Raw genomic sequence first — 15,933 nt, forward strand, 5'->3', positions numbered from 1 at the left:
GTTTATGTGCTATTATGTTTCCCCTCTCCTTCAATTTCAGTTTTTAGAAAAGCCTTCCTTTGGCTTTTTTTGACAGTTTTGCTTCTCACAAAATTCTGTTTAAGGCTAGGAGACCAAGCTGCAGTCTGAGGGTGGGCACTTTGTTGTAGCACTGGATGATCATAGAGATATTTTGGTTGTTGGAATGTCTTGTATAGATGAAAAGAATGGGCTTGTTTTGGTTTTTACAGTAAGTTGTATGTATCTTGCTTGCTACCAGTAAGATTCTGAGGAAGGAGAAGGAAGCAAACCTGACTTTGAAATGCCTGTGAGCTGTATCCATGATGGAATCCCTGCAATTCTCTGCATTATAAAAAGTAAAATGAAAACAGTCTCTGCATTGCACCGTAGTCATTGCTTTTTGATGCATTAAGCCAAATCTTTGCTACTTACATAAGCCTTTGGAATTCTGCAGTTTTTTCCCCAAATGCATGTACTTTAAAGAGTTGCAGGTCTTGCTTATTTTTTCTGTCTTTAAATGGTGAGTTAATTTATCAATTAATTCAGTATATCTGCAAATTCTTTTTGATCTGGAAATAAATGTTATTCTCCTAGTGTTCACAGAAAGTGCAGGGACAGTTAGGTTGCTTCTAGGAAGACCTGTAAGGTGTGAAATAAGAATCACCATTGGTGCCTTTTTGCCCCCAGGATAAGTATGATGAGCTGCTGATGATGATTGGATCCAGGCGGAGTGATCTGAATCAGAATATGGCTCTGAAGAGGCAGTATGAGCGGGCTTTGCAGGACCTGGCTGACCTGGTAGAAACAGGCCAAGAAAAAATGGCTGGTGACCAGAAAATGATTGTTTCTTCCAAGGAAGAGGTTCAGTCACTACTTGAAAAACATAAGGTAAGAGATCAGGATGTATTTCAGGACTAGTAATGACTGTAAGCTTGTTGTCATTGTTGACTCGCAGTGGGAAACTAAGAACCACACAGCTGCTTCCTCCCCTATGTGTTCCTTCCTTGAGGAGAAGGAGAATCAGAAAGAAAAGGTAATCCTTGTGGATTGAGAGATGAATAATAATATTAATAGCAATAATAATAAAAAAAATTGAAATAGTCAATGTAACTGTAATGGAAAGGAAGAGAGAAATAAACACAAGAGAAATAAATAAATTATGTACAGTGCTGTTGTTCACCACCTCCTGACCAATAGCTAACCTGTCCCCAAGAAGAAATCAGCAGCTTTCAGACAGCTCCCCCCAGTTTATATAGTGATCATGATGCTCTATTGTATGGAATATCCCTTTGGCCCGTTCAGGTCAGCTGTCCTGACCATGGTGCCTCCAGGCTCCTCATGCACCTCCTCACTGGCAGAGCAAGGGAAGCTGAAAAGTCCTTGACTTGGGGTAAACACTATTCAGCAACAAACAAAAACATCAGTGTGTCTTCAACATTACTCCAGTAGTAAAGCCAAAACACTTTGCTGTACCAGCTACTAAGAAGAAAATTAACTCTATCCCAGCTGAAATCAGGACACTTATGAAGAGCAAATTGCTAACCTTCTGTTCCTAAAAGTTCAGGAGCTTTTCAGAACAGTGGGCCAGACTGTATTTTAAATTGGAGCCAGTGAACTGTTGTGACAGACTGAGTTTGAAATGCTTTGTTGAAGGTGAACTCAGATAGATTGCATGTTCTTCATTATTCTAATAACAAGTTCCTGGTATTGTCCTGTCATGCTACATAGCAATTTCATCCACCACTCCATTTATTTTCAACAAAAATTTCATTTGGTAATAGCACCCACAAATAGGACAAGTATTTTCCACATTTTCATTAGGCAGAAATTTTTGGGGCTGTTTATCTGATTTAAGCTGGTTTTTTTTATGGAATGAGGGTCAGGTTGGAATTTGTGTGGAAAGAATGACTGACTCCTTTCTTTGAATAAACCGTTGTTCTCTTTAAATTATTTTGGATTTCGTGAAATGTTGTGAAGTGAAAGGTTTACCTAATTCTATGTAGATACTTGATTGTACTGCTTATGTCTTAAAATGTTCTTTTAGTGGTAATGAATTGAGTAATAATTGCACTTTCTCTTTTCTATTCTCCCTCTCCCTCACATCTGAATTTTTCAGGAATATTTTCAAGGGTTGGAGTCTCACATGATCCTGACAGAAACACTTTTTAGAAAGATGAGTACCCTTGCCCTTTTGAAGGAAACTCAGTCACATTCAGAGATAATGACACGAGCTTCAGCTGTATTAAAGCTGGCTCATAAACGAGGTGTGGAGCTGGAATACATTCTAGAGGTGAGAATTTCTATGGCCTTTTCTATACTTCCATTCTGATCAGCCACCAGGATATTCTATAATGTTGATTTCCTGTGCTTGGACAGAATTGATGAGCATCAGTCCATTTTGTCGTACACACAAAGCACTGATAGACTACATGCAATCTTTTCTGTTTAACTGTTGTGACCTTCAGGTGGCACAAGTTGTGTTCCTCTAAGTCTGAAGAGCTGCTTAGCTTTAGCTGGTTAAGGAGAGCATGATAGTTTTATCCATGTGTTCTTACCAAAAGTTGAGCTTGGCACAGGAATGATGTCTTTTTACAGGTCCACTGGACATTTGTACTGTTATTTCTGTACTTTCACAACCACATAGCTAGCTGTAGGACTTTAAATTAAAAAAAAAAAGTATTAAAATCTCCAGATACTCAGATTCACCACATACATGGATAATTTGTGCTTGTAGACCTGGATGCATCTGGATGAAGATTACCAGGAACTCACCAGACAGCTGGAATCTGTTGAAGGAAACATCCCTATTGTTGGGTTGGTAGAAGAGACGGAGGACAGGCTTACAGACCGGATTACACTTTTTCAGGTTGGTGCTTTGTAGACATTCTCTGCAGAAAAGAGGGTTTGAAGGGATCTCTGACAGTCATCTAGTCCAGCCTCCCACTTGAAGCATTACACTTGTCACAGGCTGGATCAGCAACAGCTTTTTGGAAACCTCAAAAGTAGGAGATCCCACAGCTGACCAGGGGACCAGTCGCAGTCCTGCACCAAGACCCATTATAAAAGCCTTTCTGTAATGCCCAGTCAGTAACATCAACTTTCAGCTTGTCACCATTGTCCTTTTTATATTGTGTGGCACTACTGAGGAGAATTTACCTCTATCTTTTTAATTTTACCACAAACAGCTGTAGATCTTCGTTAGACTGGCCTTTAGTCTCCTGTTTGTCAATCTAAAGCAAGCGCATTCCCCACAGCCTCTTTGTAAAGGACATGTGCTCTAGGTCCCTAAAAACTTAGGTACCTGACTACTTCCTTCTTCCTCAGCTCAGTGAGACACGGGTCAGAGCGCAGTCAGATGGAGTAGATTTGGCCTCATCAGCACCACCTAGATGAGGATAATGGAATAATTCCGTCTGGTTTTCACAGTTCTAATATAGGCCCAGGCTGTGGCTTGCCTGATAAGCTGCCAGGTTAAATACACAACGAGTTTCCTTCCTGACCTCTACTGGAACATGCAGCTGGTCAGCCCAAGGTGCAGATGTTGCATTTCTTCAGCCTTCCAAGGTTTCTGCTGTCTCCAACCTCAAGTTTAGTAAAGAGTCTCTGGAATCAGTCTGCCATTTTTTGTCCCAGCCACTCTCCCTACATTAGCGTCGTCCACAGATTTACTGAGGGAATTCTGTCTGCCATGATCCATGCCATTAAGATGTTGAAGGTGTTAGGGTTAAAATATCAGTAATCTCTGGAGTACTCTGCCCATTTCAACCTGCCAGCCAGGCATCAAGCCTTTGATCACTAGCAATGAGGCTGGTAATGCAGCTCATTTTCAGCCCACCAAACAGTCCATTTTTCCAGCCTGAGCTCTCTCTGCTGCTGGAGAGGGTTCGGTGGGAGATGGTGTCAAAGACCATGCTGAAGTCAGTCTGATCCACAGAGACAGTAATTTTGTTATAAAAGGCTATTGGTGAATTTAAGCTGAATATTCCTGGTCGCCTCTTGGTCCTTTTTGTCTCTGAAAATGGTATCCAGGAGGATGTGCTCCATGATCTTTCCAGAGAGCAAGGTGAGGCTGAACAGCCTGTGGTTCCTCAAACTGCCTTCCTCCCCAAATGCAACCAGTAGTTTAAATACAGTTTTTCTACCACATCCTGTTTCTTTGGTCTAGTGTTTTGTTTTTGTCTCCTTATACTAGACATTTTAGTTGGGTTTTTTTTCATTCTCTTTTTTGTTTTACAGAAAAATGTCAGTCAAATTTTTCTTGAAAATTGACTTTGTGTTGTTATCGTTTTTGGTTATTTTACCAGACAGCTTTCTGCTTTTCATATGGTATGAGGACAATTTAAGCAATCTGTTGTGTGGTTGTTTTGGTTTTGTTTGATGCTAGGCATTGTTTGTGTTTGTCCTGACCCTAAATTAGCTTTCTTCTTTTATTTCCTTTTCAGTTACATAAACTAGGTTGTTCAAATCTAGACTCTTGTGTTCTGTTATGTCATAGATTTTATTAATTGGCCACATTTAGCTTTAAAATCCATCATAATAAATTTATTATTATCTTAGAGTTTTTTAAGCTCTGTCTAGGAATTTTTTTTGTATATATGTTATGTGTAAATACACAGACTCACAGACATATAAAGGTAATTTTTAAAAATCTATTAAAAACTATTTTTGTGAAAGAGGAAATGAGAGTGATAGAAAGTTCAGGTACTCACTATAAGATTGGTCGTTTTGAGCCTTTTATATTCAGATTACTTTCATCAGAACTGAAAAATGGGAATGCATGTACATTTTACACTCAAACTTATACCAATGTACAGATGTTTTTAAAATCCATACTATTTGGGTAATGATAGTGGAATTCAACAGGTATATTTGCCCACATATACAAATTCTTTAGCCATCCACAAGTCTTCATTTAAATTTAATCTGTCTTATTTTGAGTAAGACAGATTAAATTATTTTCCTTCCTCATGATCTTTTTTTGCTTTCTTGTGCAATAAAAATTGGTCTCTGTGTTCAGGGATTTGGATGGATGGGGTGATCTTCTGTTTTGTAGCCATGAAGAGCAGGAGGGTAAATCAGTAAAAGAGTGAAATATCCAGAGATCTGAAGATAGGCATTGGAAGGGCTGAAGACGGGACCACTGTTAATAATTTATAATAATTTATAATAATTTATATTGGATATCTTAGCATTCATTGCAGTAGATGGTAGGTTTTCAGCAGGTGGTAAAGTAAAGATTCTTTTCAAGTTTAGAAGATCTACACAAAGAAGGAGTTCATCAGAAGGAGGAGCCAACAGACATATTGACATGATTGGGTTTGTGACAACTTGTTCAGCTTTTGAGCAGATTACCTGCATGATGGTTCTTGGGGACATCTAGAGCTGGAGCAGAGAAAACTTTGACGTTCTGTGGTGACATTGCATATGCAACAAATTGCAGTAAAAGGAAACTAAATGTTGAGAAAGTGTGGTAACAGAGACCTGCAGTTATCTAACCATGTCCTCTGTCATTACAGCATCTGAGATCCAACCTGGCTGAATACCAGCCTAAGTTATACCAAGTGCTAGATGATGGGAAGAGGCTCCTTTTTTCTGTTAGCTGCTCAGAACTCGAAGGTCAGCTGAACCAACTAGGAGAACGCTGGTTAAGTAACACCAGCAAAGTCACCAAGGAGCTTCACAGGCTGGATACAATACTGAAGCACTGGACAAGGTAATGTTGATGTAATGGTAAATACAAAGTTCTTCACCTGTGCTTTTCAGTCAAAGCCATTCTGGACCTAGACATATTTGATTCAACATTTAAAAGAAAGTACTTTGAGATGTATGGCATAGTTCAGCTGCTCTCCTGTTCCATAGAACATACTCTCTCATTTGTAATAAAAGATGTGGTAGATAAAAGCTGGTGCAAGGAAATCTGAAAATGCTTTCTTAGATAATTAATTCAGAAGCCCCGTGTACATGCAGGTGTATAAGAAAAGTTGTGTGCTTTGCTGGGTAGTGTGAGTTGCCTCTGCATGCTTTAGTGGATGCATTGCAACATCTGGGTTCTTCTCTGTGTCACTGCATATATGGAAGGGAGCTTTTGGTTCATATGCTACTTTTGTAATTAATTATCTAGTTGGTATAAAAGCTTTGTCTATGAATCCCTGGTTAATGTGTGGACACTCATATTCTGGTACCTCATTAGTTGCTTGGCATGTGAAATGATATGAAGATGGTTTCTGAAAAAAAAATTCATTTCTGCTCTGAGATACTTTTTTGTAAAGATTTAGGAAGACTGAGCCTTCTAATGGAAGAGAAAAGTCTGTTTATGTGCATTAGGTGAGATTGCAGCTTGTCCAACGAGGTTGGGACCTATTTACTGTCCTTCATTAAACTTTTTTCTAAAGGCAAAACTCAGGCACTATTAGAAATTGTGAGCATAGTGGCTAAAATAGGAGCTTCCTGATACCATGCCTGTCTGTAAAATTAAATTACATTTTTCTGAAATTTGATAAAAATAAAATTTCAAATCTGGCCTTCAGTATCTTCCTCTAACACATGGAGGAAAGTCTGCTCAGTTGGAGGCAAGAGGTGGCGATGAGTGTTTCAGTCTTCTTTAAACATCTTGCCAGGTATCAGAGTGAATCAAATGAATTGACACAGTGGTTGCAATCTGCAAAGGAGCGACTTGAGTTTTGGAGCCAGCAGTCTTTGACTGTTCCTCAGGAACTTGAAACAGTCAGAGACCACCTGAACTCCTTTTTGGTAAGTTGTTCGTGAACCTGGAACGTCTATTTCTCTCCAATTACAATTAAACAGTTGATTAATTAAATGCTTATACTTCTTCTTACCATTGATGAGTGTGTAGGTAAGCTGTTCTTCAGCTAGTGTGTATGCACATTAAGCACTTCTTTGCTGTATGCAAGGATTGTAAATCTTGAGGATTCTGAAAACAGAAAATGGCTTTATGACCAAACACAATTTTTGTTCTAACTTACTCTGAAGTATAGCTGGTGAATGCTAATAGAAAGTACATATTTTAAAGGGAATGGAAGATATTCTTAGCTTTTTGGGGTTCTAAAACACTAAGTAAAATTAAGAAGTACTTAATTATTTCCACAAAAAATGCTTCTGCTTACAGGAGTTTTCAAAAGAAGTGGATACTAAATCATCACAGAAATCTTCTGTCCTGAGTACTGGGAACCAACTCCTCAGGCTTAAGAAAGTAGATACAGCTGCATTGCGTGCAGGATTGTCCCACATCGAAACCCAGTGGACAGAGCTCCTCACACAAATCCCAGCAGTACAAGAGAAGTTGCACCAGGTAAGAAAGCCAGCAATGGCCTTTGATATTCCAGAAAACTAAGACTGTACAGATGGCAGTGACTAGTTGCTTCCTTTCTGGGTTTGTCCATGTGAGGAAAGATAAGAAAAAAGTTATTCCTGTTTTACTGTGGGAAAGCTGACATGTAGTTTCAAATCCTGCTTGCCTAATACCCATCAGTGTTAGTTTCAGACTTTCATAGTTACATTTGTTAAATTTTAACTAAAGAGTAGGTGAAGGTTTTTTCAACACACTGGTAAGCTTTCTGGAAAAAGGCACTTAACATCCTTGTGCCCTGTCAGGTTTGGGTAGTGGTTTTGTTCAAATTGAATAGATTAGGTTCAAGTCTGTGGAAGACAAAATAGATCTAAAAACATTTTTGATTTTTGCTGGTATGTGTAGGCACAGGATGCTTTTGGTTGTATAGTTTTGGGGTTTTAATGCTATAATACTGAACTTAGAGAATTATACTGGTTGAAAAGTGGCCTTAATATATAGTTGCTATCAGTGTAAGCTGTTGCTTTAGTTTATAACTTAGAATGCTCTCAGAGTTAATAATAACTTTATGATTTATGGGGAGAGAGGAAGGGTCCCAAATCTTAACTGAATCTGGGATGGTAAAAAAAAAATAAAATGTTGTTCTGTAGTTCTCTGAATTGTCTTGTAATGCAATATATATGTGTCCACCTAAAAATGTCATAGAACATATTCTTGAGTAAATAAATGCAGGCAAGCAGTACCCTATCAACTACTGAAATTGTGCTAATGCAAAGCAAGGAATTCTTATCCATTTTCTTTTCAACATGAGCTCTAAGTCTGTTATCTCAACAGCTCCAGATGGACAAAATTCCTTCTCGCCATGCCATCACTGAAGTTATGAGCTGGATTTCGCTGATGGAAAATGTAATTCAGCAGGATGAAGAAAATATAAAAAATGTAGTAGGACAGAAGGCAATTCAGGGTTATGTCCAGAAGTACAAGGTACTGTGTGGCAATATTACTAATTTTCCTTTTGAATTTTCTCCATTGTTATCACAATTAAATATATAGAAATATGTAAATTAGAAGTGATTTAGGGAAAAAAAAAATCACCAACTTCATAGAATGGTTGGAATTGTATGCAAGTTAGAGGTGTGAAAAATTTGATACTGTGGAAAAGAAGCCAAAATTACTTTTGGCTTACAAAATACTCTGCTACAAAAAACTCTGCTGTTTACTTATGGTGGGAATATAATTTTTAATATGCTTGCCTTAATTTCTAGAAAAATCCAAAGTAATATGCACATTATTAAACCTTATTATATCTGCCAGAGTGAATGCAGTACTCCAGGCAGGGTCTTGCAAGAGCAGAGCAAAGGGGCAGAATCACCTCCCTCAAACTGCTGGCCTCTTTTGAAGCAGCCCACGGTGTAGTTGGCCTTCTGGGCTACAAGGGCTCCCTGTTGGCTTATGTCCAGCTTTTTATCCATGAGAACTCCCAAATCCTTCTCTGCAGAGCTGTTCTCAGTGAGTTCATCTCCCCAGCCCAGGTGCAGCACCTTGCACTTGGACTTGTTGAACTCCATGAGGTTCTCATGGGCCTAGTTCTCAAGTTTGTTTGGGTCCTCTGGATGGCATCTCATTCGTTAGTTGTATCAACTGTGCTGCTCAGCTTCACGTCCTCTGCAGACTTGCTGAGGATACATCTGATCTCACTGAGTCATTGATAAAGGTATTAAAGAGCACTGGTCCCAAAGTAGAGCCCTGAGCCATTGACCAAAGCCCTCTGGCTGCATCTATCCAGCCAAATCTCTGTCCACAAAATAGTCCACCCTTCAAACCCATGTCTCACTAATTTGGAGATAAGTATGCCATTTGGGACTGTGTCAAAAACCTTACAGAATTCTAGGTAGATGGCATCAGTCAGTCTTCTCTTGTTGACTGGTACAGTCATTCCGTAGAAGGCCACTGGATTGGTCAGGCACACTCTACCCTTAGTAAAGCTGTTCTGGCTGTCTTGGATCATGTTCTTGGCTTGTATGTGCCGTAACACTGCTTCCATGAGCATCTGTTCCATGATCTTCCCAGACACGGAAGTGAGGCTAAGCAGTCTGTAGTTCCCCAGATCTTCCTTTCTTTGTAAAGATAGGAGCGATGTTTTCCCTTTTCCAGTCATTGGGTATTTCCTGACCACCATGACTTTTAAAATATGATGGACAGTGGCTTGGCAACAGCATCAGTCAGCTCCCTCAGGACCCTGGGATGCATCTCATCAGGTCCCATAAACTTGTGCCATTGAGCTTCATCAAGTGGTGCTGAACTCACTCTTTTCTTACAGCGGGAGGGACTTGTTTTCGAATTCCTGGCCAATTGCTAAAAAACCCTTCTAGTTGAATTGTGATAAAGGTGTAGCTGTTGAACATTTTTCCTCTGTTTTGCAGGAAGGTGAGAAATTGTGGTACTTATGTGCTGCTTTGTTTATTCCATTTTTTTTTCCCTAGGGTTTCAAGATAGATTTAAATTGCAAACAGTTGACTGTCGACTTTGTGAACCAATCAGTGCTACAAATCAGCAGCCAGGATGTTGAAAGTAAACGCAGTGACAAAACTGATTTTGCAGAGCAGCTGGGAGCAATGAACAGACGTTGGCAGATCCTGCAAGGCCTGATAACAGAAAAGGTAAAGAAAAAAATCTAGCTGCTCTGAAGTGAACTTTCAAAATGTGTAGAACAATAAGATAATAATGGTTGGAAGCCTCTGCAGGTCATCTAGGTCAATCTCCTGCTCAAACAGGGCTAACTTTCAGTTAGCTCAGAGGGGACTTGGTTATCTGAATCTTGAAAATTTCCAAGGACAGATTCCACAAACTCTTCTGGGTAGCTGATTTATGCTTAACCACTGTGGTGGGGGACAAGTTTTTGTCTTATTCGCAATCAGGATTTCCCATGTTGCAACTTGTAACTGTTGAATCTTCTCCTTTTATTCAATATCTCCAGAATAGTCTGCCTGCAGTTTGCCCATGCCTCCCTATAAGGAGTGGACAGCACAGTGAGATGATTCCTTTGCCCTCTTTTCCCCAAGCTGAATGAAGCCAGGGTTATTATTGATTCTATAAAAAATACTGGATATATTTAAATTTGAATGTATATACTGTTTTAAAATTCTGTAAGTGCTGAATTCCAAGAAGGCACTACTTTGCATTGGTCTTCAATGATTTATATAACTGACCCAACAATAAAGATAATTGTATGAGAAAGTATATACTAATTTTCCTTTGCAGATTCAGCTGTTGGAAAATCTGCAAGAATCCTGGGCAGAATATGAAAATAATGTGCAGTGCCTAAAAACTTGGTTTGAAACCCAAGAGAAGAAGCTGAAAGAGCAACAAAAAATTGGAGACCAGGCTTCAGTGCAGAATGCTTTGAAAGACTGTCAGGTAATGTCTACTTATTAATAATAATGTTCTCTTTCCAGGAGTTTGAAACCACACTTGATAAATCCATGTGAGATCTTCATATTGGTGAAGTCAGTGACTCAACTCTTCCTGACTTCAGTAAAGGAGAGATTTCATTCCTAAGGTGCCCTCAATAAAAGAGGAAGGAGCTGTAATGTTTCAAAGTTGCTTAAGGCCAGCTAAAGTCATCATTATTTCTACACTGGACATTTCAAAGCATGCTAGGCATACTGAACTAGAAGACTGTCAAAGGAATATGTTGTCATATCTGTTTAGCCAGTCTTATGGGTTTTTTCTCCCTTTTCACTATCTTTCCTCCACACCCCACTTTTTTCCATTCTTTTTCCATCTCATATGTTCCACCTGACTATTCAGAGAAAAATCCTAGAACCCAAGGAAGTTTCATGCTTTCATTCAGAAAGTTGGGAATTGTTTTTTGTTGGGTTTTTTTTTTCAAATATTTAACTATCCAGAAAAGGAAAGAGTCATGATTATGATGTGCAAAGATGAGATGAGGCAAAATGCAGCTATACATAATGCATGTAAGTTCAAAACCACCACCATTTTTCACATGGAATTCATGCGAAGATGGCACAGAGTGTCACTGTTGTGTAGAGTATCGCAGGGTATCACAGTTGTCTGAACATCTTACTCAGAGCAGCACATATTTAAATACTAAGAAGCTTGCCTCTGGAGATTTCAGGCCAGAGTTAAAGCTTACAAGTATATAGGCAGAACAGATACTTCTGCATTTATAGACAAGGCCTCCGCACAGTATCAGGCATCACATAATTTTTGTTCAAAATAATTTTTCCTACCAGATACCATATAATAAATTTCACGCCAGATCAAGCTAAAACTCTGTCAGGCCAACTGAATGCATAAAGTTTTGACGTTCTCATCCCCATAAAAGGGATTGAGAAACTGTGTTTAAATTTATGTGTCTCTCCTGCATTAATTTAATTAATGGGACAAATATAATCTAGCATTCATCTCCTCACAAAGAGAACAGCTGTAAATTCAAATGAAATGTATAAAAGAATTTGCTATATATTCACCAGTACATTAAACCCATCTTTGTTTCTGTAAAGGCAAATAGGGTGGTTAGGCCAGAAATGTTAGAGGTCAGATTTTTTTCTGAAATTGCTGACCTGAGTTTTCAATCTGTCTGTAGTGCTTCATTTTAATTCAGGTATCTTTGTGGTTTCAGCAGAATAAACCCATACAACTGAAGCAAGGGTAATTTAACATAGCCTGACATAATCAGCAGTCTGTGCTTGGCTGAAGTTCAAAGCTGAATCTGATTTATCACCTTTTTGGTTCCTTTTGGTGAGGGAAGTTAGCAAATATACTTGGGGAGTTAGTTATGAATGGTAAGACTTTGATCAGCAGAGAAACAAATTGTTTAAGAAATAACTGTGTCAGACACTCCCAGATATCCGGTTCAACTAGCACAAAAGCTGTTTATTTATTAACCAATGTTAGTTGCTGCTTAGTGTCATATTAATAAGCAAAGTTAAACATTTTTTCCTGTCAAAATAATGCATCTTTAATTCAGTTATGAGTTTTAAATGATGAATGAAAAAGCCCTTTTCCAAGAGAACAAGAAATATTTGCTGGTCTTGGTGTTTGAAACCTTTGCCTATTCTGAATTTTGGAGCAACCTTGTATAAAGTTAAATTACTTTTTTCAGTGCAAAGATCTACTTTTTGGAAACTCAAATTTATTATGTTCAGCTTTGAAGTGTTTGTGTTGTTGTCGTCTGGTTAAAAAAATTATATATTACTCTCTGGCAGTGCTCCAGAACAAGGTCATGGCTAGTTTGAGGAAAGGTGAAATTATACAGGAGAATAAAGGCTGAGAATAAATAGTGTCACAAAAATACTCTCTCAGATTTGTATATAGAAAAGAGTGTGTTGTGTTTGTGCAGAGATAAATTCTGTTTACTCCAAAAACTTTCCCAACTATCTACAATGTAAAGTCTTTTATGGCAATGGTTCAATTGTTGAATTTTGGGATTCAGAGGGAGTGAAATTTATTGAAAGATGTGGGGTTTCAGGTTGACCAGAGTTCTGTTGTATTCTTTCCTTTCTTTGTTGATCTGTTTCTCTCAGTGAGGGGAGGCTTGCAGAAAATGACAAAATAACCTGAGATCACATTGTGTACTACTAAATGTAGGGGTAACACAAGGTTGCAATCACCTCACAGTCTGCTTTCTGTATCATACTGACAGGTGAACACAAATCTGTGCAGGCCTGAAGCCTGCAAACCTTACTGCCCCAACTCTGCCCAGACTCAGTGTTTGTGCTGCCTGAAGCCCCAGAGCTTCCCATATGAGTCAGAACACTGCAGGACTTTCATCCATCTGCCTGCACCATGCTATGAAATTATATAGGCAGTTTCCCAGCTAGGAATGGCTATTTTTAAGGAGTTTTCTACTCTTACAAGAGAGCAGAAAATTATACAGAAGTTTTATGTAGTGGATATGCTTCTATTTAAATCAACAACAAACTCCTAAACTTTAAAAGGAACATAAAATATTCAGTGAAATTGCTGATGAGTTGTGAATGCCTTGAGAATAAAAAGTCAAAAATATGCCAGCGTGTCTCCTATTTTTTAAACTAAGGAGCTTATAGGCATCCTTTCTATATCAAGGTATTATTTAGCCAACTAAACAAGCAAAAAGACTCAAGGTTTTTTTGTTTTTTGTTTTTTTTTGGTTTTTTTTTAGGAATTAGAAGAATCAATAAGAACTAAGGAAAAAGAAGTAGAAAATGTAGAAAAGAGTGGTCTTTCTTTGGTACAGAACAAGAAAGAAGAAGTCTCTTCTGCTGTTATGAGTACACTGCAAGAAATTAACCATTCCTGGGCCAATTTGGATCACATGGTAAAAGAATTCATAAGGGGAAAATTTCACCCCTAGGAATAAGGCATGGGGGAGAGGGAGAATTAACAGTTGCAGCTACTGGATTTCTTCTGTGTTGTAGAGGAAGAGATTCTGAATCGTGTTCCTCTTTCAGTTTCTCTAGCCATCAATCCCCAAGTTTGTGTGTACACATACCACATAAAATGGGTATAATATTTCTTATTTCAATTATGATTTTAGCCATTGTATGTGAAACTTTTTAGATGCTTCCTGATATTTAGTGTAGAAGTACCAAATTATTTTTAAATTATTTTCAAGCCCATGGGTCTCACAGAATAAGGAAGAGATCAGCATTAATTTTCAGCTTTCAAAGTTTGATTGACATTTGTCAGCCTTCTCAGAAGGAATGCTGTGTGTTAGTGCTAGCCTCTCTGCTGATTTCCATTGGCTGATTTCCCTGCCATAGGGATATGTGTAGTCTCAAGGAGCTTCCCTTGATCCTTCTTTGGACCAAAGTAAAATTAATTTTGAGATCTTTACCTTGACCCTTCCATCCAGCCTTTATACAATGAAGTAGAACTTTATGCTGTTCCCAGTGTAAGCCCAACTGATGGTTGTAAAAAAATCTTCATTATCCAGTAGGTTTAAGATTAGGCATTTAGGGCAACAAGCATGTGAGATCCAAAGGACGAAAATAATTTAAACAAATCCCAAATAGCTTGAATGCTTTTAATTTACTTTTGTGTTTATTCCTCCCTCCTCCAAGGTTAGCCAGCTGAAGATATTGTTGCAATCCGTTCTTGATCAGTGGAGCATTTACAAAGTGGCTTATGAAGAACTGAACAGTTACCTGACAGAAGCCAGATACTCTTTGTCCCGTTTTTATCTTCTTACTGGTTCTCTGGAAGCCGTGAAAGTCCAAGTTGATAAACTTCAGGTGAAAAGAGTTAATTTTGTCTGAAATTGTATGGATACAGGTAACTGTAGGCTTTGGCTTATAAGAAATAGAAGACATACTGGTGCATTAAAATCACATGACATTAAGAGGACACATTATAAACCAGCCACTGTATGTTTCCTTTTGCAGAAAAAATAATTTGGGATAGTTGTTTTCGTTTTAGATTTTTGATGTTCTTTGTAATTTTGAGCCATACAATCAAATTGTTACAAATTTAAAATCATGCTAATGGCCGTAAAAACTAAAGTTTCTTTTGCTACTTCATCAGGCTTCAGAGCTATAGGTGCATGTTGAGATCACATTTTTAGCCCCCCACCAACCTTGCAGTAGATTGATGATCAAAGAAAATGATGTTCCAGGAGCTGAGACACTCACATGATCAAGTAATTTACCATTGTAAAAAAAAGCATATTAGAGCATATTTATATTAAACCACTTATTTATATGAAACACATGAAATCAAGTTTTTGTTCATAATCTAATGCAATTGATGCATACTATTTTGAAATGCTTCTACATTTGGAATTTTAGTAACTCAAGCTTTTGTTTTGTTTCATTATTATTCTCCTTTAGAGCCTACAAGATGAATTGGAAAAACAAGAGAATAGCTTACAGAAATTTGCTTCAACCAACACTTTGAAAGAAGTGAATATGAGGTAGAAAATGTCTTTGTGTTAAACTTTAATTTCAGTAGTAAATCTGTATTTATCCATTATCCAGTTTTCCATTATCCCTGTTTTTCTTGTGTTTTATTATTTTAAGTTCCTGGGGTCATGAGAGGTTTATTGGAACAGGCAGGTTTATTCCTTTTGCCAAGGACTGAAGTAAAACTCTCATTTACTGGTCATAATAAATGAAATACCTTCTCCACTGAGCATTTGAGCATGAATGTCCGTAGTTTTACTCTGTGCTTCACTGCCAACCAAGATTCATAAATACCATGCTGGAAAATAATACTGCACTTGAAATTTGAGAACTTTACCTGGAAACTTTGTCTGAGAACTTTATGTGAAAACTTTGCAATGTTTCAATGGTTTGCATCAGCTTCCTCAAATTTTAGGTTGCTATTTCTAGTTGCAGGAAGGGCATCATAGACAGGAAGATCTAAGCCCCTCACCTTGGCAAACAGCTTCCCCAGCTTTGAATTCAGGCAAGAACTAGTAAAAGGGTTTACTCAGATACAGGAAGGGAGGATCCAGAAGAAAAAAGATAGTTTGGTGGAAAGCTGGGAATTTTTTGGAAAGCAGAATCACGCTGAATTTATTTTAATCTGTGTTCAGTCCTGTCCTAGAAACTGGAAGTGGGAGGAAGGATTATTAAGATACCATAGAATTTAACAGTTTCAGTGATGGCTGGCAGAATTTTTGC

The 15,933-nt window shown here is 38.1% G+C and overlaps 1 protein-coding gene across 1 annotated transcript in view; it reads left to right on the top strand.

Annotated features, from left to right (window-relative positions):
- The window catches only part of SYNE1 (spectrin repeat containing nuclear envelope protein 1), a 241,632-nt gene that overhangs the window by 172,217 nt on the left and 53,482 nt on the right, over positions 1–15,933 (top strand). Inside the window, exons 105-116 of the mRNA XM_031056245.1 lie at positions 688–888; positions 2,117–2,290; positions 2,735–2,866; positions 5,517–5,713; positions 6,618–6,750; positions 7,127–7,309; positions 8,141–8,290; positions 9,790–9,966; positions 10,568–10,723; positions 13,473–13,628; positions 14,374–14,544; positions 15,139–15,221. Of these exons, the coding sequence (XP_030912105.1) occupies positions 688–888; positions 2,117–2,290; positions 2,735–2,866; positions 5,517–5,713; positions 6,618–6,750; positions 7,127–7,309; positions 8,141–8,290; positions 9,790–9,966; positions 10,568–10,723; positions 13,473–13,628; positions 14,374–14,544; positions 15,139–15,221 (1,913 nt within the window). The remainder of the gene's footprint in view (positions 1–687; positions 889–2,116; positions 2,291–2,734; positions 2,867–5,516; positions 5,714–6,617; positions 6,751–7,126; positions 7,310–8,140; positions 8,291–9,789; positions 9,967–10,567; positions 10,724–13,472; positions 13,629–14,373; positions 14,545–15,138; positions 15,222–15,933) is intronic.

This window comes from Geospiza fortis, unplaced genomic scaffold (genome assembly GCF_000277835.1).
Source record: "Geospiza fortis unplaced genomic scaffold, GeoFor_1.0 scaffold162, whole genome shotgun sequence".
In the NCBI taxonomy this organism is placed as follows: Eukaryota; Metazoa; Chordata; class Aves; order Passeriformes; family Thraupidae; genus Geospiza; species Geospiza fortis.